At 43.5% G+C, this 27,906-nt stretch overlaps 1 protein-coding gene and 1 non-coding gene across 2 annotated transcripts in view; both read right to left on the minus strand.

Annotated features, from left to right (window-relative positions):
* Nup210l (nucleoporin 210 like) overlaps positions 1 to 27,906 on the minus strand; it is a 108,279-nt gene that overhangs the window by 6,923 nt on the left and 73,450 nt on the right. The window contains exons 24-36 of the mRNA XM_052179947.1: positions 26,583 to 26,645; positions 24,876 to 25,055; positions 24,462 to 24,542; positions 23,796 to 23,927; positions 20,890 to 21,048; positions 20,357 to 20,448; positions 14,978 to 15,152; positions 13,527 to 13,702; positions 11,071 to 11,288; positions 5,766 to 5,902; positions 4,415 to 4,538; positions 2,319 to 2,468; positions 606 to 853 (exon numbers count right to left, since the gene is read on the minus strand). Coding sequence (XP_052035907.1) covers positions 606 to 853; positions 2,319 to 2,468; positions 4,415 to 4,538; positions 5,766 to 5,902; positions 11,071 to 11,288; positions 13,527 to 13,702; positions 14,978 to 15,152; positions 20,357 to 20,448; positions 20,890 to 21,048; positions 23,796 to 23,927; positions 24,462 to 24,542; positions 24,876 to 25,055; positions 26,583 to 26,645 — 1,935 coding nt within the window. The remainder of the gene's footprint in view (positions 1 to 605; positions 854 to 2,318; positions 2,469 to 4,414; positions 4,539 to 5,765; positions 5,903 to 11,070; positions 11,289 to 13,526; positions 13,703 to 14,977; positions 15,153 to 20,356; positions 20,449 to 20,889; positions 21,049 to 23,795; positions 23,928 to 24,461; positions 24,543 to 24,875; positions 25,056 to 26,582; positions 26,646 to 27,906) is intronic.
* LOC127683832 (U6 spliceosomal RNA) lies at positions 5,375 to 5,479 on the minus strand. Its single transcript, XR_007977632.1, has one exon. It is a non-coding gene; the product is annotated as a U6 spliceosomal RNA (small nuclear RNA).

Below are 27,906 nucleotides of genomic sequence, written 5' to 3' on the forward strand. Positions count from 1 at the left end.
AGAGGGAGGGCACCAGGTTCCCTGATTTCAGGGAGATTGTGAGCCCTATGATGTGATTTCTAGAAACCAAACTCAGGTCCTCTTCAAGAACAGCCCGCGTTCCTAACTGCTGAGCAATTTCTCCAGCGCCAATAGTAACCTTCGTTAGGTTACCCAGAACATCTTTACCCATGGAATGAGCATGAAAAATCTTTTTCAAAGCCTTTGTCTCTCAGTCACACGTGTCCAGTAATCCCAGTGCTTGGACGGTAATGACAAGAGGTCTGGGATCTGAGGAGGTGCACGGGTTGAGAGTAGCCTGGCGTACACCGTGTCTTAAAAACAAAGCAAAACAAACTGAGGACTAGGGATGTGTAGTTGGTAGAGTACTTATGCTTGCTGCATGCACAATTCCCTGAGTTCAGTTCCCATCACTGCATAAACCCTGTAGTAGCACACATCTTAGTTGTAGCACTTGAGAGGTAGAGGCAGGAGGATCAGAAGTTTGAGGCCAGTTTTGACTATGAAGAGATTTTACTGCTAGTCTAAGGTAATGAGAATCTTTTGGAAAAAAGGCAACAAATCTCTGTCCCCAGTACTGCTGTGTCTCAGACTTTAATACTTACCTCTAGGCTCTCAAGAACTCTTTCCACTCCCAGGATTCTTAGTTCCCCAGTGTCTTTGTGGCCAAGAATGAACTCTGACTGGTTCATGTAAAAGCCGGGGATGAAAGGAATGAGGATTCTTTGCATGCCGTTCTTGCCTCGTTCACTGACCAGAGTCGCCCACCCGTAGACCGAGGTGTCCGCCACGCTGAGGACCTGGCGCAGCTCCTCTGACTCCTGTCGAACCTTGATTAGGCAGACATAGACCCCTGAAAAGGAAAGACTTAGCAGGGAGGCCCAGAGGTTCTACTGAGGTTAACAAGTTAGGGTGGGGAAGAAGAATGTTTGAGCATTGAGTTCTGACACACTGTTGACTACTATGGAGAAAATACCAGAGAAAAAGAAACTGTCCAGGGGAAGCTGTGGCTGGACTCATGTCAACACTCAGCAAATATTAAACAATATGGGGGCTGGAGAGATGGCTCAGTGGTTAAGAGCGCTGACTGTTCTTCCAGAGGTCCTGAGTTCAAATCCAACACCCTCTTCTGGTGTGTCTGAAGAGAGCAGTAGTGTACTCACATACATAAAATAAATAAATCTTCTTTTTAAAGAAACTAAACAGTATGACACAAGCAGGTATAAAGTGCTGAGGAGACTAAGCCTTTCTGAGAGTGATTCTGCTACTTCTCTATGGACTAGGCTGCTGGTCTAGTGCCCTGCCGCAGAGTTAAGGAGAGAGTCCATCTGCATCTTGTTCTGGCACTTTCTAAAGATCTATTCAGTGTCCAGCAGGTTTCTGAATGAACCTTTTTGTGCTTGTTCATTACCCATACCATTCAAACTGAGAGAGCTCACACACACACACACACACACACAGTTTGTTTGCAATACTGAACTCAGACCACCACATGCCAAGGTACATGCTCTACCACTGCGCATCCCAGCTGCCTTTTTATTTGTTTTTTAACACGATCTCAATTGATTTCCCAGATAAACTTGAACTCACTCTGTAGACTAGTCTTCATTTTGTGATCCTCCTACCTCAGCCTTCCAGGTATTGGGATTACAAGTTTATACCACAAGGCCTAGCTAAATCCTCTCTTTTCGGGTTAGTTTATTTATATCAAGGCATCTGAACGTTACCCTCTATTTCTTGTTAATGACATTCGTTTGGAATATTCAAATACTGTGCTACATGTTGAAAACAGCCTGGGCATGATGGTTCATGCCTTGATCTCAGCACTCAGGAAGCAGAGTCTAGTGGATCTCTGTGAGTCTGAGGCCACGCTGGTCTTCATAATATGTTTCAGGTCATTCAGGGCTGCATAATGAGTGAGACCTTGTCTCAAACAAAACAAAACAAAAAGTAAATTATAGATAGTAAACCAGCATATGTTAGGTGGCATGTGTTAATAAAAGTTTGTTGAATAGGGGACACAGCTCAGCTGGAGTATGCCTAGCACACACAGAGCTCCAGGACTGATCCCTAGCAGTGTAGAGACTGGACATGGTACCACAGCTGACAGTCCTAGCTCTCTGCAGGTGGACCATCAATCAGAGGTTACTCTTGTTTGAGGTCAGCCGGGGACATGATACCTTAAAACAAAAAGCACAACCTTTTGTTGAGTGGGTTGAGAAAGGCTCTAGAGATTGAGAAAACACAAATATAATTCAACGGGAGGGTGATAGGTGTAGAAACAGGATATAAGAAAGCTATTCACTGCTGGATCCTACCTTTCTCCATACTGAATTCTGAATGGATGTGAAAGACTTTACTTGCTGGGATGTCTAGTAAAGTATTGCTGAACTGCACGTGGCACACCATGAGGGTCTCAGGAAGAAGAACATTCTCAACAGCCAAAGCCTGGCCTGGGGTACAGGATCCTAGGAAGCAGAGAAGGGTTAAATAACTGTTAGCATCAGGGATTTGTAAAAGAAAAAAATCACAGGGACTGGAGATATAGGTCAGTGATTCAAAGCACTTGTTCTTCCAGAGGACCCGAGTTCAGTTCCTCCTGAACTGTACTGGGTAGTTCAAAACCAGAATCAAGGTTTTTGACATTCTTGTATGGGAACCTGCACACATGGCAGACAAATACACATAAAAATCTTTAAAAAGCAAACCCAACATGTCTTTAATCCAAGCACTGGATTAAACAGAGGCCAAAATTCAAGGCCAGATTGCTTTACAGAGAGAGTACTGGACTAGCCTGGGTTACATAATAAGATACTGTTTTTTTCTTTCTTTTATTTATTTATTTATTATTATATCTAAGTACACTGTAGCTGTCTTCAGACACTCCAGAAGAGGGCGTCAGATCTCATTACAGATAGTTGTGAGCCACCATGTGGTTGCTGGGATTTGAACTCAGGACCTTCGGAAGAGCAGTCAGTGCTCTTACCCGCTGAGCCATCTCACAAACCCCCGTAGACGCTGTTTCAAAAACAAAAACAAAAACAAAAACAAAATCCATTAATCCAGGGATTAATCGAGGGTGGGAGTGTGCCTCAGCAGTGTAATAGAATGCTTGCTTCCTTCTCATGCTCAAGACCCTGCCATCCATTGATCTCCAACACTGCAAAAATAAATAAATACATAAAATAAAATAATAAAATCCAAACTTTAATCCAGTCATAATTTTTGAAATCTCATGGATTTCAGTTTATGTACTGGGCAAAGCAAGACCAGGTCAAGGGCTAGAGAGAGGACTCAGCAGTTAAGAATACTCATTGCTCTTCTAAGAACCCAAGTTCAATTCCCAGCACCTGTAGTGTGAGTTCTAGAATTTTGGTTTCTTTAAAAAGCACAGAAATATTATAAAAATGTGTTTTCCAAGGTGTTAATCCCAGGCCCACACCTGGAATGGAGGCTGTCTCACAGCGTCGACCACAATCTGCAGAGGCGTGGTTTTTGCCAGCTGCAGATGGTTTCTATGATTGTGTGATGTTTGGAATTATGGGAACTTTTCAGAGGGTGTATAAATGCTAGGGCTCCAAGAGGTGGGACGGGTGGGTGTTGATCATTTAGGGAGGTTGTTTTAGGTTTGTTATTAGTCATGCTTGAAGAAGAAACAAAAGGAAAGAAATTAGATTCAGAGATTTCCCTCTCCTTCCTCTATCCTTTCTCTGCTATGTAGTGATAGAGGGTGACACTGTATGGGGGATAAAGGGTAGGAAAAAGAAGAAACCACAAAGCAGCGAGGATCAGCTACGAGCACCCAAGTAAGGTGCTTGGCCGCTGAGGCCACCTACCCACACACCTACACAGGATTTAATAAAAATCTGTATAAAAATTGGAGGCAGTTTTGAAGTAAGATGAAACTGTTTTTTTTTTTTTTTTTTTTTTTTTTTTGGTTTTTTGGTTTTTTTCGAGACAGGTTTTCTCTGTATCGCCCTGGCTGTCCTGGAACTCACTCTGTAGACCAGGCTGGCCTGGAACTCAGAAATCCTCCTGCCTCTGTCTCCCAAGTGCTGGGATTACAGGCGTGCGCCACCACTGCCCAGCCTAAGATTTTCTTTTAAATTTTATGTGTATCTGTGTTTATCCACATGTATGTCTCTATGAGGGTGTCAGACCCCTGGAGCTGGACTTACAGTTGTGAACTGCCATGTGGCAGGGAATTAAACCTGTGTCCTCTGGCAGAGTAGCCATTGCTCCAAACCTCTAAGCCATCTTTCCAGTCCACGTCTTAGCTTTTCACATGCTAGCATTACAGGGATTTGCTCCTAAGCATAGGCAATAAAAGGAAACATAGTAATCTGAAGGAGTAAAATGATTGAGGGAAGATAAGCAAGATGGACATAATCAAGAGGCCGTGGGAACTCCTTACCTTTGAGGTTGACATTTCTCCCTGTGCTGATGAAGAGTTTGAATACAGTTGCATTGGGGGTATTGGTGAGATAAGTTTTCAGGTCATAGCTGAATGTCAATCTTGATGATGCATTGACAACTACCTGTCAGCAAACCAAAGGAAAATCAGGTCCTCTTCATTGTCACTCCTTGTACCTTATTTCAGCCAAAAGTATCTATTTCATACAGATACAAAATTGGCATTCTGATGTATTTGAGAAACACAAAATCTATTTACTTCTGAAAAGTTATTATTATTATTATTATAATATTTTGAGACAGGGTCTCATGTATCCAAGGCTGGCCTGCATCTCCCTTTATAGCCTAGGATTACCTTGAATTTCTGATTTTCCAGCCTCCACCTCCACATCCCCAGTGTTGGGATTACAGGCACACCTGATTTATGTAGTGGAACTTGAACCCAGGACTTAATGTACATTAGTAAAGCACTCTACCAACTGAGCTACATCCCCATAAGAAATATTCTTATTTTGTTTTGAGACAGGGTCTTACACTATAGCCCAGGTTGGCCTGGACCTTACTGTGCAGCCAAGGTTTTCTTTGAATTCTAGTTGAATCTTGCTTCAACCTCCTACATGCTGGGATTACAGATATGTAAAACCATACTTACAATGATCCATTCACAGTTTATTCTATATGTGGGAATGCCGGTGCATGCCACGGCATGCCTGTGGAAGCTACAGGGCAACTCTTCCAGAGTTGGTTCACTCCGTCCTCCTCATTGCTTTGAGGCAGGGTCTCTCTTGTTTCTGCTACTAAGAAAGCATCTGGCAGATTTCCTGTCTCTGCCTCCTGTCTCACAACAGGAGTGCTGCGATTACAGATGAGTATCACCACAGCTGGCTTTTTGCATTGGTTCTGTTACCTACTGAGTTATCTCCCAGCCCTCATGATGATCCTTCCTCTCCCCCTGCCCCACACAAATACGGAATGCTTCACAAATTTGTGTGTCATCCTTGTGCAGGGGCCATGCCAACCCTCTCTTTTATTGATCCAATTTTAGAATATGCACCGAGTCAAGAACTCATAGTGATCTCTTAGAACAAAAATCAGATTAGTCATGGTTCTGGGAAGAATTCTAACTGCTATTAATAAAAATTGCCTTTTTGTTTTGTTTTTTTTAGATGGGGATAGAAGCTAGAGCCTTGTGCATGCTAGTGACTGCTCTATCTCTGCAATGCTTCCCTAGCACACGGACTGTTTTGGTGTCCATTAGCAAGTGCCCTTCCATCCTAGGATGTTTTCTGCATGTGCAGCCAATAAATGCACAGTTGCTCTAGTCTCTTGAGCTGTGGTGCAGTTGGGTGTACCTCTCGAAACGTTTTCACGACTCCAGGGATGTCATGAAAAATTGTTGCTGTTCCTGGGCTCCTAGCCACTCCCACTCCAGTGACCGTGTCTGTCTGTACAATATTGTTGGTAGAAATCATCCACACCCCAGGCTCACCTGGGAAAAGACCAGAGAAAGTGCTTGGCTGCAATTTTCAGTGTAAATTCATAAATTACTTTATTCAAAGTCTCAATCAGGAGGCATGAAAGACCACTCTGTTTTCAAGAAGTAGCTTTCTGAATGTCAGATTCCCCTTATACCATGTCAGCAAAACAAAATCTACTTACTGCCCTCAGAATAACATGAGCTAGTGAGAACAATATAACTGCTCTTAGGGAAAAGGAGAATTGCATTAAACCTTCTTTAGATATTGCTAAGCATGAATTTACTTTGAGTTCATGTCAACAAGACAAAGGTGACAAGGTGCAGACTGGTCAGAGGCAGGAAGCAGGAGGCAGGATTGGTTTATTTTGGTTTAAATTGCACAGTGGCAAAAGAATGCCAAGGGTTAAGTTATATTCCAAACCTTTTGTTTTGTTGTTGTTTTTGCTTGCTTATTTGTTGGTTTGTTTATTTTTGAGACAGGGTTTCTTTGTATAGCCTTGGCTGTCCTAGGACTTGGTCTTTAGATTGGGCTAGCCTTGAACTCAGAGATCTGCCTGCCTTGGCCTCCTGAGTGCAGGGATTAAAGGCCTATGTCATCATGTCTAGCTTTTAATTTTTAAAAATTTTTTATGTGTGTGTATAAATATATACTCCCTGCATGTATGTCTGTGTACCACACGTGGCTGGTGCCCTCGAAGACCAGAAGATGGCACCTTTGGGTGTGGTGGCATGCACCTTTAATCCCAAATCACAGAGTGAGTTCTAGGAGACCTAGGGCTACACAGAGAACCCTTGTCAAACAAAACAAAATAAAACAACAACAACAACAAAAACAAAAAACAAAACACAAAACAAAGTGGGGCTGGAGAGATGGCTCACCAGTTAAAAGCACTGACTGCTCTTCCGAAGGTCCTGAGTTCAAATCGCAGCACCACATAGTGGTTCACAGCCATCTGTACAGCTACAGTGTACTCATATACATAAAATAAATAAATAAATCTTTAAAAAAAAGCAACCACAACTCAACAGAAGACGGCACCAGATCCCCTGGAATACCAGTCATGGATGGTTGTGAGCTACCACGTGGGTGTCAAGAACCTCTCTTGTTGGCTCAAGAACCTCAAGACCAAGTAAGTTCTCAGAACAAAGGAGACATATTTGTCCTAGGGAGACAGAGGGCAGGAAACAGAGGGATAGGGAGAAAGGGGAAAGGAAGAGGGGAAAGGATAATTTTGGGGGTGGGGACAAAGGACTGCCTCTGGATAGGGAGGAGACTGATGTAGCCTGTAGACAAATGGCAGCTTATAAAGGCCAAAGGGGAAACCCCTTGTTAGGATGACGTGTCTAATTTTAATTGGGCACATGAATTAGGTTAACTAAAGAGGGCTTTTGATTGTTGGACTTCAGTAATTTTATAGCTGGACCTTGGTAGTCAGCCTTAGGAGGAGGAAATGACCAAATAAGGGAATAGACTTGGTGCCTACCTTTAGTAATGCAATCTAACAGTTTCTTTTCTTTTTTTTTAAAATCAAGGCAGAAGGAATGGGAGAGAAGGGCAAGGCTTGCCAGAGTCACGTTTGCTTTGTTCAGGCTAGCAGAATCTCTTCAAATTGAAATGGGTCCTCTGGAAGAGCAACAAATGCTTTTAACTGCTGAGCCATCTCTCTACTTGTTTTCTCTTTTGAGGTAGGGTCTTACTGTGAATCCTTGACTATCCTAAACTTGGTGTATAGACCAGGTTGGCCCTGAACACACAAAACCCTGCCTACCTCTGCATCCCAAATTAATCCTAGGATTAAAGGCATATGCCACTACACCCGACTCTTAATGGATTTGTGATCCTGATATGTAGGTCTTTCTGCTTCCTTATCCTTTATAATATGGACTTAGTTGTCTTTCAAAATTCCAGAATGCAAAACTCAAGGGTAGTTCCGGCACAGACTCAGCATCCTGTGCTCCTGGGGCACAGGCTGCTCAGCGGGGGAGGGGCCTGCTGTGGAGCCTGATTGCCTCAGTTAAGTTACATGGTGGGAGAGAAGAGAAAACTAATCTTCAAAAGTTGTCCTCTGCCCTTCAGATGTGCATCATGACACCTCCGCCCATGCGCTACCCCTGCCCATAAATGTTAAATACCATTTGCTTCATCCAATTGTGGAATTATAATTTTTTATTACTGACTTTGAAGCAAGATTAGTTCACAGGCCTAGGATTATCCACTGGTCACTGCAGGTCAGCTCTAAGGCTGGGTAATTTGATCTTGGTGATTAAAGCCTCCTTTGTAACTGGTATAAAACATGTAGTGCATGTTAGAACCAGATCCAACGTTGCCATGCTTAATTCTGCATAGTTCCCAGGAAAGAGGCTGTAGCTGTCTTCTGCTACTTTGGAGGTTCTTTTTTCTTCTACCCAATTCCACCAACCCTTTTTTTTTTTTAAGATTTATTTTTATATCTAAGTAGCTGTCTTCAGATGCACCAGAAGAGGGCGTCAGATCTCTTTACGGATGGTTGTGCCCCAGATGTGGTTGCTGGGATTTGAACTCAGGACTGCCGGAAGAGCAGTCAGTGCTCTTAACTGCTCTACCACCTCTCCAGCCCCCATCTCTACCTTTTCCCCACCTTTTTAACCCCCAAATACTAGATAGAGAAAAAAGGGTAGAGGGGAAAGGGGGCAATGTTTTCATTAGATTACTTCCTGGTGATCTTCGCTGTCAGGATATGTAATTTCTTCTTTCTTCTTTGTGCACAACTACTTAACAAACCATGGCTAGCAGCAGTCAACTAACAACCAACAACAAACAACCCCACCTCTACCTCTTAGGAATCTCTAGCACTTATGTACCCTCTAAAAATTTTCCAGAAGTCCAAACATCACATAATTGCAGAAACTATCTGTCACTGGCAAAATCACACCCTTGCTGGAGCACGAGGCAGACCATAATCAGCTGCTGTGGACAATCTGAAGCAGCCCCACATCCTACACCTGGGATACAATGAAAACATACTCCTATATTTTTGTGTTTTTCAAAGAAGCCAAAATTCTCACTATGAAAGGCCAAAGCCAAAACTCTATGTTACCCAGCCAGTCAGATGTGGGTGGCTGTAGGACTCTTTCCTGTGAAGTCATAAATCACTGTTTGCTCTCTTCTAGGGTGCCAGTGACTAAACAAATCAAAGTCCTACTTGGGACACTAATGAGGTGACGACTCCCTGTGGCCGCACAGATGTGGCCCCTTCCCCAGTTAGCCTTCCACACTATGTGTGCGCTCCAGGACCTCCCAAGGCTCAGAGGCTGTATGCAATCAGGGCAGAGTTACACACAACTAACCGTGAGGTATAACAGATGAGGCTCCAGTGACCCTTCCAGTGACATCATCAATGAACAAGTCTGATGTAGGGATCTCCTGCGAGTCCCACTGCTCTGATGCAAATGGTGGCTGTATGCTTAGAGAACAGTGCTCCACAGCAGATGACTTGTGGCAGTATGTACCACGTTCAGATATAGTCTGTAAAGCCAAAGAACTAACATTTCCCAGCCAAGGAGAAATTTACTATTTAATTTTTGAATGCTAGGGATTAAACCTAAAGAATAATTTTCTATCATTTTTATTGAACTTAATAGAACTTTTTTCTAATAGAAATGTTTTGCTGCTCAAGATAGTTTAGGGCTAGCAGATAGTTTGGCTAGGATAGTGTAAGTGCTTGCTGTGCAACCCCCACGACCTGAATTTGATCCCCCGATCCCCCAGTGGAAGGAAGAACCAACTCCACAAAGTTGTCTTCTGACCTTCACATGTATGCCAGGTCATATGTTCACATACATCCAATGAATGTGTGCATGAACTTAGGCTCTATAAACTTATTACAGGAATCTATCAGATACTGGATTAGTCCTTGATTGTTGCCTCATAGAACAGTATGTATATATGTATATGTATACACACACACACACACACACACACACACACATATATATATATGCATATGCATATGTCTGCCTGAGTGCAGGGATCAAAGGTGTATGCCACCATGCCTGGCAGTTTTATTAATTTTAACCTAGACGTTACTTACCTTCTTTCAGAAGCTGAGATGAACACAAAGTACCCAAGGTTATCTACATTATATAATATAAAAGCTGTGTTCAGTAGACTGTTGATAAGTGCTACTAGTAAATGTATATGTGTATGTGTATATGTATATGCATATGTATATACTTGGTTCCCAAAATTAAAGCCCCATTGATTTTTTCTTTTATTATTATTATAATTTTAAATATTTGTATACTTTTAAATTTTGTATATGAATGTTTTGCCTACATGCACATATGTACACCACATATGTGCCTGCTTCCAATGGCGGTCAGAAGAGGGAGTTACAGATGGCTGTGAGGCACCATGTGGGCGCTGGGAATTGGACTCTGGTCCTATCAAGAATAAGAAATACTCTTAACCATGGAGCTATCTCTCTAGTCCAGCTTTTACATTTTTATTTTATTTTATTTTATTTTATTTTATTAGTTTTTTAAAGACAGGATTTCTCTGTGTAACTTTGGCTGTAGTGGAATTCACTTTGTAGGCCAGGGCATTCTTGAACTCATAGAAGTCTGCCTACCTTTGCCTCCTGAGTGCAGGGATCAAAGGTGTATGCCACCATGCCTGACACTTTTATTAATTTTAACCTAGAAGTTACTTACCTTCTTTCCGAAGCTGAGATGAACACAAAGTACCCCAGGTTATCTACATTATATAATATAAAAGCTGTGTTCAGTAGACAGTTGATAAGTGCTACTAGTAAACTGCTAATTGGTTATTGAGAAAAGTGGTCATTCAGCTAGAATGGCAAATAATGAAACACTCTAAACCATCAGATGGCTCAGCAGGCTAGGGCTCCTGCCACTAACCCGGTCCAATCCCTGGCATCCAAGTCCCCAAGTTGTTCTTGTTCCCACACACAAATAAACAAAATGTCATAAGAAACAAAATAAATAAATACTTTTTGGGGTGCTGGAGGGACAAGGTCTCACTGTATAGCTCTAGCTAAACTGGAACTGGTTATGCCCATCAGACTGGCCTCAAACTCAGAGATCCACCTTCCTCTGCCTCCCTAGCGCTGGGATTAAAGGTGTGCGCTGCCCCACCCAACAGAACTGCCTCTCTCATAGTTAAGGAGACTCATACCCACCGTGCTGATTGACGAGCTGAGTGCTGAAGCAGATGACATCTCCAACGAAGACGAGCTTGGTGTCGGGCTCAATGGCATGCTCTACAGCAACAGGGATGTAATCCGCCATGCCAGGATGTCTTTGGTCCCAAAGCCCCACAACTGTCACCCCTTTATTCACAGCCTGGGCCATATATGTATAGTTTCTGTTTCCTGGTCCAATAAGCAGCAAGTCATCTCTGAAAGCAGACACGAAAGACAGACTGTCTGGAAAGAGCAGCTGAGCATGTAATTCAGTGATGGGATGTTTGGCTAGCATGCAGAAGGCTCTGGCTGCCAGCAGAAAGCAGTTTGGTGTATATAGTGAAACCAGGCTTGCCAGAGCTACAAAGCAAGATCCTGTCCCAACCAGATGAATAATTCCTATAGAGAGATACCACATAGGAAAAGACTGCGGGGAGAGAACCTTCCATGAGTTTGTTTCAAAGTTTTTATTAATTGTCTCTCTCTGTGTGATGGGCACATGTATGCCACAGCCCATGTGTGATAGTCAGAGGACAATTTTTAGGATAGGAGTTCTGTCCTTTCACTATCTGGGACCTGGAAGTTGAACTTAGGTCATCAGGCTTGGCAGATAGTGTGTCACTGAGCTACATTGAGAGGGTCTCATGTAAACCAGGCTTTCCTTGATCCTGTATGTAGCTCAGGATGACCTCAAATTTCTGATCCTCCTGCCTCCACCTCCCAAACACTAGGATTATGGGTATGGACTGCCTAAGTGCTGGGATTATAGGAACACTTGTCTCTTCCTAATAAAGGTTTTTTGTTTTGTTTTTAAAGACAGGGTCTCTGGGCTGGAGAGATAACTCAGTGGTTAAGAGCATTGACTGCTCTTCCAGAGTCCTGAGTTCAGTTCCCAGCAACTACATGGTGGCTCACACCATCTGTAATGGAATCTGATGTCCTCCTCTGGTGAGTCTGAAGACAGCTATAGTGTACTCATATGTATAAAATGTATAAATATATCTTAAAAAAAAAAGACAGGGTCTCACTATGTAGCCCCAGCTGTCTTGTCCTGGAACCTGCTATTCAAGTCAGGCTGGCTTCGAGCTCAGAGATCTGCCTGCTTCTGCCCCCTGAATGCTGGGATTAAAGGTTTTCAACACCACATCTTGTCACAATAAAACTTTTTTTGTGTTGTTTTGAGACAGTTTCATATAGTATAGGCTAGCCTCAAACTCCTGTGTAGTTGAGGATATCACAGAAGTCCTGATCCTCCTGCCTCCATCTGTCAAGAACTGTGCTGGGATTATAGGAGTGTCATAACATCTGGCTTGAGTCAAGCTGTCTATTTTACTTTAAATGAAAGATTCATTAGGGACAAGAAGAGACAATTCCTGAGTGTGAGAGGCTCCAAAGAAGGAATGCTCTGAGAGGCTCTCTGATAATAATAGGTAGCTCCTTGTGTACATTTTGTAAATTAACACTTGAAGATTCAAAACCTACTTGAAACTTTATTTTTTTTTAAAGATTTATTTATTTATTATATGTAAGTACACTGTAGCTGTCTTCAGACACTCCGGAAGAGGGAGTCAGATCTCATTAGGGATGGTTGTGAGCTACCATGTAGTTGCTGGGATTTGAACTCAGGACCTTCAGAAGAACAGTTGGTGCTGTTAACCACAGAGCCATCTCCACAGCCCTACTTGAAACTTTCTTAATTAAAGTATTCTTTTGTTTTTGAAACAGGGTCTCACTATAGAGCCCTAGGAAGTACTGGCCTTGCTATGTATAGCAGGCAGCCCTGTCTCTGCCTCCTGAGTGCTGGGATCAAAGGCACGCATCTCCATGCCTGGCTGACAATATTCTCTCAAAAATACCTTTATATTTGTGTGTGTGTGTGTGTGTGTGTGTGTGTGTGTGTGTAGCCACAGAAGCTGAAGAGAGCATTAAATCTCCTGAACTGGACTTATATGTGGTTGTAAGTTTCCAGATGTGGATTATGGGAACTGAACTCAGTTCTCTGCAAGTGCTGTAAGCACTCTGAACTGCTGAGTCATCATCTGTGTGTGTGTGTGTGTGTGTGTGTGTGTGTGTGTTGCTGAGAACAAACCACTGCTTTGCACATGTTAGGAGTGTTCTACGTCTAAGCTATATTTCTAGTCATCTCTCGGCCTCCTGCACCTTAGAACAGGGTCATACTCTGTAGTCCACATTGGACTGGAACTCATTGCTATGCACGGAGTCCATGCTTGCTCTGCTTGCTTTGAATCAGAGATTGTCCACCTCACATTCCTTCTTCCAGGGATTCCACACATGTACTACCACACATGGCTCATTGCTTTCATTCTGAGAAAAGAAATCGAGGTCAGATTCCAAGCTCAGAGTGTAGAGGAATCTGCTGAAACTGCCACAGAACACTGAGTTAACTAGTAAGGGTTCTACTGCGGCCGACCATGCCCCCTTGGCCTCCATACCTGTTCAGAGCCATATAAAGCCGAGTGTTGTGGGTGTGGAATTTTTCTCCAATGCTATTATAAAACTCGACAATAAAGGTGAGAGACATGCCCAAGGGAAAGGCGGACAGGGTCCTTCCTTGTGCTGTGTATAGCTTGGGGTAGCTGCTCAATCGAAGGTAAGTCACTGGTGCTACCTGTGGGAGACAAAACACTAGTCCAGAGAACACCATTGACGAAGGGCTGCTCTCACACTCTAGACTCTATAACCAAGCCACAAGCCTTTGGGGTGTGCATGTGGCATGTGTGTGGAGATCAGAGGACGACTGTCTGGTGATGGTCCCTGCCTTCCTATCTTGTCCAGGCCTCCTGACTGCTGTCTAAGCCAGGCTAGCAGTCCCTTGAGTTTCTGGAGTTTCTCTGGTCTTTGCCTTCCACTTCTGGTAGGCCCACCGGATTGTAGATGCTTGTACTATTGCAGCTGGCTCTTCTATGGGTTCTGGGTATCTGAACTCAGGCTTGCATGAGTACTGTTGCCTAGTGAGCCACTCCCCAGCCCCAGTATTCCTATGTAGGAAAGAGCTTTTGGTTTGACATGCTTGTAGTGAAAAGAAATACAACAGCAGAGGCAATGGCTGCTTTATCATTCAGGCTGGCAGGTGAAGAGAGGCTGGAGAGGGGTTGGTCTACTCTCTGCAGAGTGCTTGGGGTCTATCACCACGTGACTGATTATCAGGAATACAGTAGATTTTTCCCATAGTATGAAAGCTATACTGCAGTAAGAGAAAAACAATCTGATCCCAGTTTGTCACTTCATAGCTTTATGTAGTAAAAGGAGGTAATGCACACAGCAGGACTAGTATGTGGGCTGGAATACAGCACATATCTAATGCCTGAAAGACTGGTGTTAGATCAACACGCCTCTGGGACCTTTTCTACATTTGATCTGAGCCAGGAGGCCAAGAAGCATCCCGAAGCCTCTTTTCACTCTAAAATTTTTAATTCTATAGAGAAGTCAAGACATTTATTTATTTTTTGAGATATAGTCTCACTCTGTAGTCCATTCAGGCCTTGAATATGCAACAGTCCTTGTGCCTCAGCTCTCTGAGTGCTAGGATTAAAGTCACACACCACCATACCCAGCTTCAAATCCAGCTTCTAACAGAAGCACTGTTGTGCTCTGCCCTCAGCCGTCACTGCAAAGCTGGAGGCTAATATCTTCCAGCAAGGAAATGAAGGCCTGTTTTAATCTGATGCTTTGAAGCCACGTCAGGATCTGCTCTAACACGTTCATGTGTCTTCCAGAAGCTCTTAATTCTCAGGAGCGGACACTCCTCCCAGGCCATGGCATTCCCTCTACCTAGTTTTAGAGGTGCTGGGATCAGATCCCAGCTTCTGCGTGCTAGGCAAGGACTCTAGTATTAAGCTATACCACAGGTCCCATTATTTTATTGATTTAGACCCTGACTCGCCTGGACTCCTGTTACAGTTGTTTGATTGACTCCAAAAGGTTCTATAGATGTGACTTCCAATACTGCAGTACCCGCAATGGATCCAGATCTCAGGAGCCCTTCACCATCTTCTTCAATGACGGAGGAATTAGGGAAACACTTGAGAACTCTGGAACTCACAAAGGCTGCGCCTTCTCTAGGAGAAAAACAGAGCAAGCAGGCACTCTGGAACCCTGTCTGACGGAGGGAAGAAATCAAAGACTGACAAGACAAAGTGTGTTGGCTTACCTGTACTTCCACACTGACAGCTGAGGCAGGAGGATTGCCATGCATATGAAAGGAACCTGAACCACAGAGGGAGTGGGCTAGTGTGGGCTATATGGGAAAGCCCAGTCTCAGAAAACTAAAAACTTAAAAAATAAGCAGTGCACAGAGAGCACGTCAGCTCATACAACACCACACACACACACACACACACAGAAACACACACACGTATATAAAAATAAAAGAAAAACAAATAATTAAGAAAATGAAAACCAGGCTGGAGAGATGGTTCAGTGGTTAAGAGCACTGACTGTTCTTCCAGAGGTCCTGAGTTCAAATCCCAGCAACCACATGGTGACTCACAACCATCTGTAATAGGATCCAATGCCCTCTCTGGTGTGTCTAAAGACATCTACAGTGTACTCATATACATAAAATAAATAAATAAATTTTAGAAAAAAAGGAAAATGAAAACCTTGAACAGGGCAGGATAGCCTCTAATCCCAGCACTTGGGAGGCAGAAGCAAGTGGGTCTCTGAAATTAAGGCCAGTCTGGTCTACACAGTAAGCTCCAGGATACAAAGAGAGATCCTGTCTCCCCTACAAAAACTGTCCTCCCCCACAAAAGTCACAAATTAAAAAGAAAAAAAAATCACACACCAAAAGTAACCAGACCCAAAGACTATCCAACTGTGTCTCATGTCACCTAGGCAGGCTCATTATGTGGCTAAAGGCTGACACCCAAGTCTCCTTCCACCTCTCCAGAGCTGAAATATACAGGTGTGAGCCACCATGCCACCCTACAGAGTCTCCTGTATTCCAGGCTGATCTTAAACTCCCTGTATAGCCGAGGATGATCTTGAACCCCTGATCTTCCTGTCTTATCTTAGTTAATGATGAAACACACAAAAAGCAACTTGGGGAGGAAACGGCTTGTTTGTCTTACTCTTCCAGGAACAGTTCGTGGTTGAGGGAAGTCAGGGCAGGAATTCAAGCAGGGCAGTAATCTAGACTTAGCAGCTGATGCAGAGGCTATGGAAGGGTGCTGTTTCTTGGCTTGCTCTTCATGACTTACTCAGCCTGCCTTTTTATAGAACCTAAGACCACTAGCCCAGGGGTGGCACCACCCACAGTAGACCGGACCCTCCCGCATCAATCATTACGATGCCTTACAGGCATGCCTACATCCTGACTTTACAGAGGCGATTTCTCAGTTGAGGTTGCCTCCTCTCAGAGGACTCTAGCTTGTGTCAACTTTACATAGAACTAGGCAGCACATGTCTCTCCATCCTCCTGTGCTGGGACTACAGGCATAATCCACCAACCTTGGGCTTATGCTTTTCTCTTTAAAAGTCAGTCAAATCCTGTTGAGTATTAAAAAAAATTTTGGACAAAATAATTGAAAGCAGATATCCCAACAAATATTCATTCGTGAATAATGTCCACGGCATCACCATTCACAACTGTCAAAGAGTAAAAAATAAATGGGGTGTGGTGGCACACAGCTGCAGTTACTCTTGGGGAGCTGGGGAGCTGGGGAGCAGGAGCAAGATGGCGAGACCCTGTCCCAAACACTCATGGGAAGTCAGGCATGGTGGCGCACACCTGCACTCCTAGCACTGAGGAGGTTGAAGCAGGACATCAAGAGTCCATGGTCACCCTCAGTTACATAAGATGAGGCCAGCATGAACACTGAGTCCCTGTCTCAAAACACAAAATATTTTGGGCTAGTGAAATAGCAACTTTTTTGGGGGGGGTTTCAAGACAGGGTTTCTCTGTGTAGCCCTGGCTGTCCTGGAACTCATTCTGTAGACCTTGAACTCAGAAATTCACCTGCCTCTGCCTCCCAAGTGATGGGATTAAAGGCATACACCACCAACCGCCTGGTGTGAAATAGCAACTTGGTAAAAAAAAAAAAAAAAAAAAAAAACTGTTTGAAACAAAAGCCCAACTTGATTTTGATTCTAGGATCTGATCACGGAAGGAGAGGCTTGATTGCTGAATGTAAACACTGTCCTCCACATGCTCACTGTGGCATGTGCCTGGACACACACACATGCAAGCACACATGCACATATACACTTATTCATACACACTTACATACTCACACACACACACACACACTCTTATACATACACATATACAAGTATACTCTTACACATACACACACACACACTCTTATACATACACATACACAAGTATACTTACACATACATATTCATACACACATACTCTTATATACTCACACTCACATACACACATATTCACACACATACATTCTTATACATATACATACATACACTCTTTTTAAAATAATATTTATTTATTTTTATTGAAAAAGGAAGTAAAAATGTTTTATGATAAAATTAAAGATTTACATAGAAAATATTTCTGATAAAATGGTAGAAATACATAGTTAAAATTGAACATTATCATGGAAAATTATACAGATAAAATGGAAGGCATAAAAATACTTCTAAGTTGATTGAAAGTGGAATTATAAACATTTTCTGATAAAACTGAAGATTTACATGTAAAATATCTGATAAAATTGAAGAAATATATAGAAAAACATACTAAAATTGAAGATTATCATGGAAAATTATACAGATAAAATGATAGACATAAAAACATTACTAAATTAATTGGAAGAGGAATTACATTTTTTGATAAAAGATTTACATGAAAAATACTTCTGTTAGTCTATGCCTTTTTTTTTTTTTTGGTTTTTTGGATTTTGGTTTTTTTTCTGAGACACGGTTTCTCTGTATAGCCCTGGCTATCCTGGAACTCACTCTGTAGACCAGGCTGGCCTTGAACTCAGAAATCCTCCTGCCTCTGCCTCCCCGAGTGCTGGAATTACAGGTGTGCGCCATCACTGCCCGGTAGTCTATGCCTTTTTATTGGGGAATTGAGTCCATTGATGTTAAGAGATATTAAGCAATAGTGATTGTTGCTTCCTGTTATTTTTGGTGTTATTTTTATGTTTGTGTAGTTATCTTCTTTTGGGTTTATTGAAAGATTACTATCTTGCTTTTTCTAAGGTGTAGTTTCCCTCCTTGTGTTGGTATTTTCCATCTATTATCCTTTGTAGGGCTAGATTTGTGGAAAGATATTGTGTAAATTTGGTTTTATCATGGGATATCTTGGTTTCTCCATCTATGGTGACTGAGAGTTTTGTTGGCTATAGTAGTCTGGGCTGGCATTCGTGTTCTCTTAGGGTCTGTATGATGTCTGCCCAGGATCTTCTAGCTTTCATAGTCTCTAGTGAGAAGTCTGGTGTAATTATGACATGTCTGCCTTTATAAGTTACTTGACCTTTTCCCCTTACTGCTTTTACTATTCTTTCTTTGTTTAGTGCATTTGGGGTTTTGATTATTATGTGATGGGAGTTCTGGTCCAGTCTGTTTGGAGTTCTGTAGGCTTCTTGTATGTTCATGGGCACCTCTTTGTTTAGGTTAGGGAAGTTTTCTATAATTTTGTTGAAGATATTTACTGGCCTTTTAAGTTGTAAATCTTCTTTCTCTTCTATCCTTAGGTTTGGTCTTTTCCTTGTGTCCTGGATTTCCTGGATGTTTTGGGTTACAAGTCTTTTGCATTTTTCATTTTCTTTGACTGTTGAGTCAATGTTTTCTATGGTATCTTCTGCACCTGAGATTCTTTCTTCTATCTCTTGTATTCTGTTGTTGATGCTTGCATCTATGACTCCTGATGTCTTTCCAAGGTTTTCTATCTCCAGGGTTGTCTCCCTTTGTGATTTCTTCATTGTTTCTACTTCCATTTTTAGATCCTGGATGGTTTTGTTCAGATCCTTCACTTGTTTGTGTTTTCCTGTAATTCTTTAAGGGATTTTTGTGTTTCCTCTTTAAGGGTTTCTATCTGTTGACCCGTGTTCTCCTGTATTTTTTTTTAAGGGAGTTATTTATGTCCTTCTTGAAGTCCTCTATCAGTATCATGAGATACAATTTTAAATACAACTCTTGCTTTTCCGGTGTGTTGGGGTATCTGGGACTTGCTGTGGTGGGAGAACTGGGTTCTGATGTTGCCAAGTAGCCTTGGTTTCTTCTGTTGGTAGGGTTCTTGTGCTTGCCTTTCGCCATTTGGTTATCTCTGGTGTTAGTTGGTCTTCCTGTCTCTGGCTGGAGCTTGTTCCTCCTGTGGTCCTGTAAGCCTGTGTTCTTACTCCTGGGAGACCAACTCTCTTCTGGCAGGGTCTGTACACTGAAGGCTGTGGAGCCACCTGGCTCCCTGGTGCAAATGGCGGCTGTAAGACTCCTGTCCCTTATTATATGAGTACACTGTAGCTGTCTGCAGACACACCAGAAGAGGGTGTCAGATCCCATTACAGATGGTTGTGAGCCACCATGTGATTGCTGGGAATTGAACTCAGGACCTCTAGAAGAGCAGCCTGTGCTCGTAACTACTGAGCCATCTCTCCAGCCCACATATACACTCTTATATGCACTCACACACTCACACACCTTTGGATTATCTTTATGTTGTATAAATTATTTCATATCTGAAATATTATTCAGAGTAAATGGTAGCTCTTTCCAATTTCAATTAAAAACATTAAATTTATTTTTCTTTGAGACAGGGTTTCTTTGTGTAGCCTTGTCTGTCCTGGAACTCACTCTGTAGACCAGGCTGGCCTTGAACTCCTACAGATCTGCCTGTCTCTGCCTCCCAAATGCTCACTGCTTGGCCCTAAAAATGTTTTCTTTTTTTATTTTAAAGTAGCATTAGTGTGCGTGCTGCAGGTGTGCACAAGCTGTTCTGCTGCTGCGCTGCCTACTCCACACCAGACGGCTCACATCTTGCTTTTTGGTTCTGGGGTCAAATGTGGCTATCAGGCTTGTGCCCTAAGTCCTTTTATAAGCACTTGCTAGCCTTAAACTTTATTTATTAGAGAGAGGGAGGGAGGGAGAGAAACATGCACACACACACACACACACACACACACACAGAGAGAGACAGAGATAGAGACAGACAGAGAGAGGACAGTTTTGTGGCCTGTGCTCCAGTGGCTTGCAAGGCGGTGTGCAGACTCCACCTGCTGGGCCGCCTCCCCAGCCCCTGTGTAACACTGACTGGAGGTTCCTTAAGTCAGAACCTGCTTTCCTTCCTCTTCCTTACCTGTTGGTGTGTAGCTTGAGCTGGGAGTTCATAGGCATCAGAATCTGCTCAGGTTGGCAGTCTGCATAGAAAAGTTGGAGTTTTTCAAATACCTAATGGGGGAGAAAACGATATTTCAGGAAAGGACAAGTTATGATATCTACTTAACAAATGGTAGGTCTCCAGACAATCCAGTGGGGATTGTGTGTTGTGAGGAGGTCAGAGGACAACTCCAACCTTAATGAAGCAGGATTTCTCATATTTCTGTTGTGCCACTCCAGGTACTGGCCCAGAGCTTCTGGGTGATTCTGTCTCAGCCTCTCATCTCTTGTAGAGTCCTAGGATTACAGATGTGCACCACTGCATCTGCCTTTCTCATGTGGGTTTAAGGAATCAGACTCAGGCTCTCAGGCTTTGGCTGCAAGCACTCAGTTTTTCTTCTAGAATACAATGAATGGGTGTGTGAGGGCTTAGTTACAGTTACAGGCCAGAACTGTGCCTAGCAACATGCACGCTTCCTCCTTTATAGAAACAAGATGTAGGCGAGTGCTTACCAGGATCTGAATTTCATCGGACAGCTCCAGCAGATCCCCCTCAAACTGCCCAAAGGAGCTGTTCTTACTGCTGACCGTGACCTTGATCGTGGTCCTGCCAGCTGCTTTTGTGTGGACAACCATGGCAAAGTTGTTCTCAGCTGGAAGTTGTAGAAATACCTAGACAGTGAAGGGATGGGGTGAGAAAGCGCCCACTGGGGCGGGGCTGGAGCTCTGTGCTTGCCTCTCACAGAGGCCTGGGTTCACAGGGCAGGCCTATCGAGTGCTCAAGGGGCGGAGGGAGGAGGTCCAGTGGCACAGGCCTCAAATCCCATTGCTCAGAGACAGACACAGGTGGATCTCAGTGCTTCTGAGGCAGCTTAGTACACATAGGGGGTTCCCTGACAGCCAGAGCCACATTATAGTAGTCTCAAAAAAAAAGGTCCAAGGCCATTTCCAGACACATACAGAGTTCAGAGCTGGAGCTGCATGGCCGCCCCCCCACCCCCCCACCCGGCCTCTCTGCCTTCCTTTCTCCTTTTCTCCTTCTCCTCCCCCCTTTTGTAATTTCCCTTCTCCCCACTTTCCTCTTTCTCCTTCTTCTCTTCTCCCTTACTCTCATTTTTGAAATAGGATCTTCCTTTTTAGTTATTCTCATTAAAAAGTAAGACAAATCTTTTTGTTTTTGAGATTTTAAAAATATTATGTGTATGGGTTTTTTTTTAAATATTTATTTTTATGTATATGGCTGCTTTATCTGCATATACACCTGCATGCCAGAAGACGGCATCACATCCCATTACTGATGGTCATGAGCCACAATGTGGTTTCTGGGAATTGAACTCAGGACCTCTGGAAGAACAGTTAGTGTTCTTACCTGCTGAGCCATCTCTCCAGCCCAGTCATTTTTATTTTTATTTTATGTATATGGGTATTTTGCCAGCATGTATGTCTGTGCACTGTGTGTATGTGTGCAGTGCCCATGTAGACCAGAAGAGGGTGTTGGCTCCCCTGAGACTGGAGTTAGATGATTGTGAGCTGCCATGTGGGTGCTAGTAATCGAACCTGGGTCCTCTCTAAGCCCTTGACACAAAATCTCATATACCCCAGGCCAGCCTTGATCTTTCTGTATATTTCATGATGACCCCTCTAGTGCCAAGATTATAAGGGTACACCACCACACTGGGGTTTTCTTCTCTTTCCTTCCTTCCCTCCTTCCTTCCCTCTCTCCTTCCTTCCTTCCTTCCTTCCTTCCTTCCTTCCTTCCTTCCTTCCTTCCTTCCTTCCTTCCTTCTTTCTTTCCTTCCTTCCTTCCTTCCCTCCCTCCCTCCTTCCTTCCTTTTTTTTCCCAGAAAGGGTCTCACTATGCTGTCCAGGCTAGCCTCATTTCCAGCCCTCTTGATCTGGCCTCCTCCATTCTAGGATTCCAAGTGTGCTCTAGCAGGGCTGGAAAGCGGCTCACAATTAAGAGCACTGGCACTCTTCCAGAGGACGCGGGTTCCAGCACCCACATGGCAGCTCAAACCTGTCTGTAACTCCAGATTCAGAAATTCCGACACTCTCACAAAGATGTGTGTATGTGCAGGCAAAAGACCAAGGCACATAACAGTAAATGTAAATGAATTTTATATTAAACAACATTCCTTCCTCCCCCACTCCCTGTATATTCTATCACACCTCATTTAAGGACTCGTTTTCTTCCCTCGTTTCCTTTCCTGTTCCCAGAAGCCTAAGGCAAGCCTCTGTGCTGGTCAGCCAAGGCTGGCAAGGCTCCAGGTGCCCTCTGTGTAATCTCCAAGTCAGGCAGTCATAGAAGAGGCTCAGTGGCTTCTAAAGACGGTTCCAACAGTAGAGGGTGAGATGGGAAAGGAGAGAGGCGTCCCTCTGGAGTAGAGGGTGAGATGGGAGAGGAGAGAGGCATCCCTCTGGAGGCTGGCGTGGGTCTCCTTTGCCTTTTTCAGGCTCCAGTGTGAGGTGTGATGGGGTGGGCATGAAACCCATTTTCAAAACTTAAAAGTCTTTTTTCTTTTTCTTAATTAATTTTGACAAAGGTATGGCTCTAGCTAGCCTGAGATTTGCTATGTAGACCAGGCTAGACTAGACTCAGAGGCCTGCCTCTGCCTCCCAAAGAGTGCTAGGATCAAAGGTATGCACCACTCTGCTCAGTTTAAAGACAGTCTTCATTGTTTTAGATTTAAGCACCTCAGGCTTGAACTTTACCCACATTACTGAGTTACAGAAAGCACGAAATTCCTCGGTGCACTAAACTGAAGTATCAGGCCCAGAAACGTCACCAGCAGTCAGAAGAGACGCTGGGAATTTAAATTCTCAGATGTGAACATTCACAAATCTAAAAAAGAGAAGCTGATACTTAATATCATTCCAGATTGAATTTTAAGTTCCTGAGCAAAAATAAATTCCAGAAACAGGACACTGTGCTACTATTTTTTTGTCTTTCACTTGAATTACAAATAAACTACATTTCCCTGCTTCTGTTATAGTTATGTTTTAAATGATAAGCTTTTATATTAATGAAATGATGTCAACTTAAGCCTAAATAATAAACAATTCATAATGTTGGGCAACAAAAAGATCCCTAGGTGGGGCAGACATGATGCTGTGCCTGGAATCCCAGCACTCAGAAAGCAGAGGCAGGAGGATCACTGCAATTTCAAGGTCAACCTGGTCCACACAGTGAGTTCCAGGACAGCCAGTACTAACTAATGACTCCCTGTCACCCCTTCCCCCCCCAAAAATTTGTGGAAGGCAAAGGGCCGAAGAGCAGCAGTTAGGAGCACCGGCTCTGGCAGAGGATGCTTGCTCCGGGGAACCTGATGGACGCCTGCACTCATGTATACCCCTGTAATTATAAACTAAAACTAAACCCTAACGCTCTCATGGCAACATATAAACAGGCAAATCCGTACCTCTGAATGCCTGGGTACCAGGTCCAGCACATCTCTTTTGCTCATGGACCAGTGGAATGTGAGCACGGGGCTGGCATTGCTGAAGGAGAAAGGCGTCTGGGTGCTAGTCACCCCCATGACGTAAACTGGCATCTGAAAAGAAAGTGTGGAGTTATGCTGCATTCCATGCCTGCCTAGCATTATCCAAACAGTGAGCCCAGAGCACAGCTTTCACACCAACCTCAGAGGTGGGCATGACGGCACATACCTAGAATCCCAGAATTTTGGAGGCTAAGGCATGGGGATTATCTTGGGTTTCAGGCTAGCAAGGGCTACATAAGACCCGGATCAAGAAAAGTACACATATAGGGCTAAAAAGATGGCTCAGCCATTAAGAGCACCCGGTTTTCTTCCCGAGGACCCAGGTTCTATTCCCAGCACCCACGTGGTGGCTCACAACTGTCTGTAAACAACTGTCTGTAACTCCAGTTCTAGGGGCTCCGGATGCCTTCTTCTGGCCTCCATGGGTATCAGGCATGCATGTGGTACTTAGATACACAAGTAGGAAAACACCCAAATGCATAAAATTAAAACAAATAAATAAATCTTAAAAAATAAAAGCAGACTTGGGGGAAGGAGAGCGAGATCAAGGAGGACCCACGTGCACGCTTGCTGTGTGCAACTGACCTCGGTGGCCGTGACGAGTCGGGTCGCAGCCGCAAGGATCCTAACGGCCTGGAGCTGGACAACTTCGACCTGGACTTCGTCCTGCTCAATAGATGGAGAGCAAGCTTAGGCCAGGGAGGCTTCTGTGGCCAGACAGAGATGCTTACAACCAGCTCTTTGTGCTATTTCTGATGGTCGACAACAACAAAAACCTTATGTATGTTTGATTTTGTTCTTTTGAAAAAGTTCTGTAAGGATAGGGACACCACATCTTACGACTGTGCCAAGAACTTTGTGGGTTCTCCACTAAAGCCCATGTGTTTTCTATGCCAGATGAAGGGCACCAGAAGGACACTCCTGGTCTGCTGGCCCTCCCATTGTCCCCTGCATCCATCACCCCAAGATTTGAGAGCAGAAACAGCACAGCAAGGATACCTGGGAAAACACGATGACTTTGCCAGTGTCTTCATTCACTGTCTGGATGGTGCCGTGGACAACAGCTGTGCCGACCGCTTTCCCTGTAACTTGCCCCCTCCGGTTAACAACAGCTACAGTCTGATTGCTGATAGAGAAGTGAATGATGGACTGGGGCTGAGGGCCACCTTCAGACATTATCTGGAATTTAGAAATACCAGTGAATGCTGGAAGAACAGAAAAAGTCACACCTCTTTTCTCAATATTTTTTTCAAGTAATTTGACTTCCTCTACTTCCAAGCCAGCACATTCTACATCAACATAAGTGTGTGTATAAGAAATGTGTGCTGCAAATGGCCCACAAGACTCCAAGAGTGTTTATGCCACGTGCATCATGGATCAGAAAACTTGCTTTCTTCTTTATTAGCCCCAGCTATGCTGGGAATACAGGCGAGGACAGTAGGTATGTATGCATGTACAACATAAAGGAAAATCATGTTTTCTGCTTTCAAAGCATGTTGAAGAGATGGCTCAGTGGTTAAGAGCATCAGTTGCCCTTCCAGAGGACCAGGTTCAGTTTCCAGCACCCATATGGCAGGCAGCTCACAACCATCTGGAACACCGGTTCCATGACCTGATGCCTCTTCCGGCATCCTTGAGTGTTGCATATGATACACACATATACACACAGGCAAAACACTCATATACACAAAATAAAATAAACCTCAACATTAAAAAAAATAATCTATGGGCTAGAGAGATGGAGCAGTGGTTAAGAGCACAGACTGCTCTTCCAGAGGTCCTGAATTCAATTCCCAGCAACCACATGATGGCTCACAGCCATCTTATGATCTCTTCTGGTGTGTCTGAGGATAGCTACAGTATACTCGTATAAATAAATAAAGCTTTAAAAAAAGTCATCGGCTAGGCAGTAGTGGCGTATGCCTTTAATCCCAGCACTTGGGAGGCAGAGCCGGGCAGATTTCTGAGTTCAAGGCCAGCCTGGTCTACAAAATGACTTCCAGGACAGCCAGGGCTATACAGAGAAACCCTGTCCCCCCCCCCCAAATGTCATCTATATCATTGATATAGATTGCTATAGATCACAGGCATACATCTACAATCCTAGGACTTGAAAGTCTGAGGCTGGAAGGTTGTCAGGAGTTTGAGGCTAGCCTGAGTCTCATAACAAGGCCCTGTTTCCAAAAACAAAACTAAGGGGCTGGAGAGATAGCTTAGGTTAAGAGCACTGACTGCTCTTCCAGAGGACCCGGCTTCAATTCCCAGCACCCACGTAGCATTTCATACCTGCCTCTAAGTCCAGTTCCAGGGGACTGGCACTCTCAAACATACATACACGCAGGCAAAACACCAATGTACATACAAAAGTAATAAATAAGTTATTTAAAAAAACAAAACTGGGCTGGAGAGATGGCTCAGTGCCTAAGAGCACTGACTTCTCTTCCAGAGATCCTGAGTTCAATTCCCAGCAACCACATGTTGGCTCATGACCATCTGTGATGGGATCTGACGCCCTCTTCTGGTGTTTCTAAAGACAGTGACAGTGTACTCACATAAATAAATAAATCTTTATATATGAAATAAATAAATCTTATACATGAAATAAATAAATAAATCTTTAAAAAATAAAAAATAAAAGGACAGGCCTGGTCCTCGATTCCTAAAAACACAAAACTAAACCCACAAACAAACCATAAGAAAGATCACCTGCATCATGTTCGTTGTGATCAGGGTCATTTTCTCAGGTACAAGTCTGAATGGAGGAAAGACCTGGGGAAACAGAGGAGCGGCATCAGCCACTGTGGGCTCTGCTGTCGGCAGCCTTACCTTAGGAAACTGCTCTCTGCACACAAACAAAACCATCAAGCTACGCACTTCAGGTCTATTTGTATCAGCAAACCCACTCAATAGTGTTTAAGCAACTCACTCTGCCTACTCATTAAGATTGTATTTACAGGGTAAAGGCACTTGCTACGAAGCCTGACAATCCAGGTTTGGCCCCGCTCACCTCCACATACTGTCTGTGGCATGAGTGCCCTCCCCACACACAAAATAAATGTAAAAAATAAAAGATTTATACTTAAAGCTTCTTTCTTTTCCATAAAGTAGAGAAAACAACATGGTTCATTCTCAGCTGTATATCAGTTTAAAACATGCGAAGATACGGGGGTGGGGGTGGGGTGGGGTTGTAGGGGATGGAGAGGGAGTGCAGAGGAGCTCTGGCTGATCTTCTGCAGGACCCAGATTCAGTTGCCAGCACCCACATGGTGGCTTATAACTATCTTTAACTCCCAGGATCAGAGGATCCAACACCCTCAGACAGACAGACATGCAGGCAAAACACCAATTAAGACTTATGAAATAAAGTAAATACATCATTTAAAAATGTAAAAAATCTGGCTGACAGCCATTTTTCTTTTGCTTGTTTTGTTTTTCCAGGCTGGGGATGGGACCTAGGGTCCTATGAATGCTAGGAAGCACTTTACCACTGAGCTACAGTGTTAGCCTCTATCTTTCAATTATCTGTCAATCTTGTTTTTTGCAGACAGTATCACAATGCAGAGACTTACTATGCAGACCAGGCTGGCCTTGAACTTGCAGCAGTCCTCCTGCTTTTGTCTTATAATGATCTTTTTGAAAGTTAAAAAGGAAGTCTACACTCTGCGTGGGTATTCTGCCGGCATAGATGTCAGTGCACCACAATTCAGAGGTCAGAAGAGGGCATCAGATCCCCTGAGACTGGAGCTGTGGAGGGTTTGTGAGTTGCCCTGTGGATGCTGGGAACTGTACCCAGGTCTTCTGCAAGAGCAACAAGTGCTCTTAATCATTGAGCTATGTCTCCAGTCCTATAATAATCTTTTAATGGCATAAGAAGTTACTTTGTACAAACATTTGCTGCATTGTTTAAATTAAATGTCTTTATGTTTATATGTGTGCATTGTGTTCATGTTTGTGGAGGTCAGAGGTCAACTTCCTTGAACAATTCTTTTTTTTGTTTGTTTGTTTTTGTTTTTGTTTTTTGTTTTTTGTT

Source organism: Apodemus sylvaticus, chromosome 4 (genome assembly GCF_947179515.1).
Source record: "Apodemus sylvaticus chromosome 4, mApoSyl1.1, whole genome shotgun sequence".
NCBI lineage: Eukaryota > Metazoa > Chordata > Mammalia > Rodentia > Muridae > Apodemus > Apodemus sylvaticus.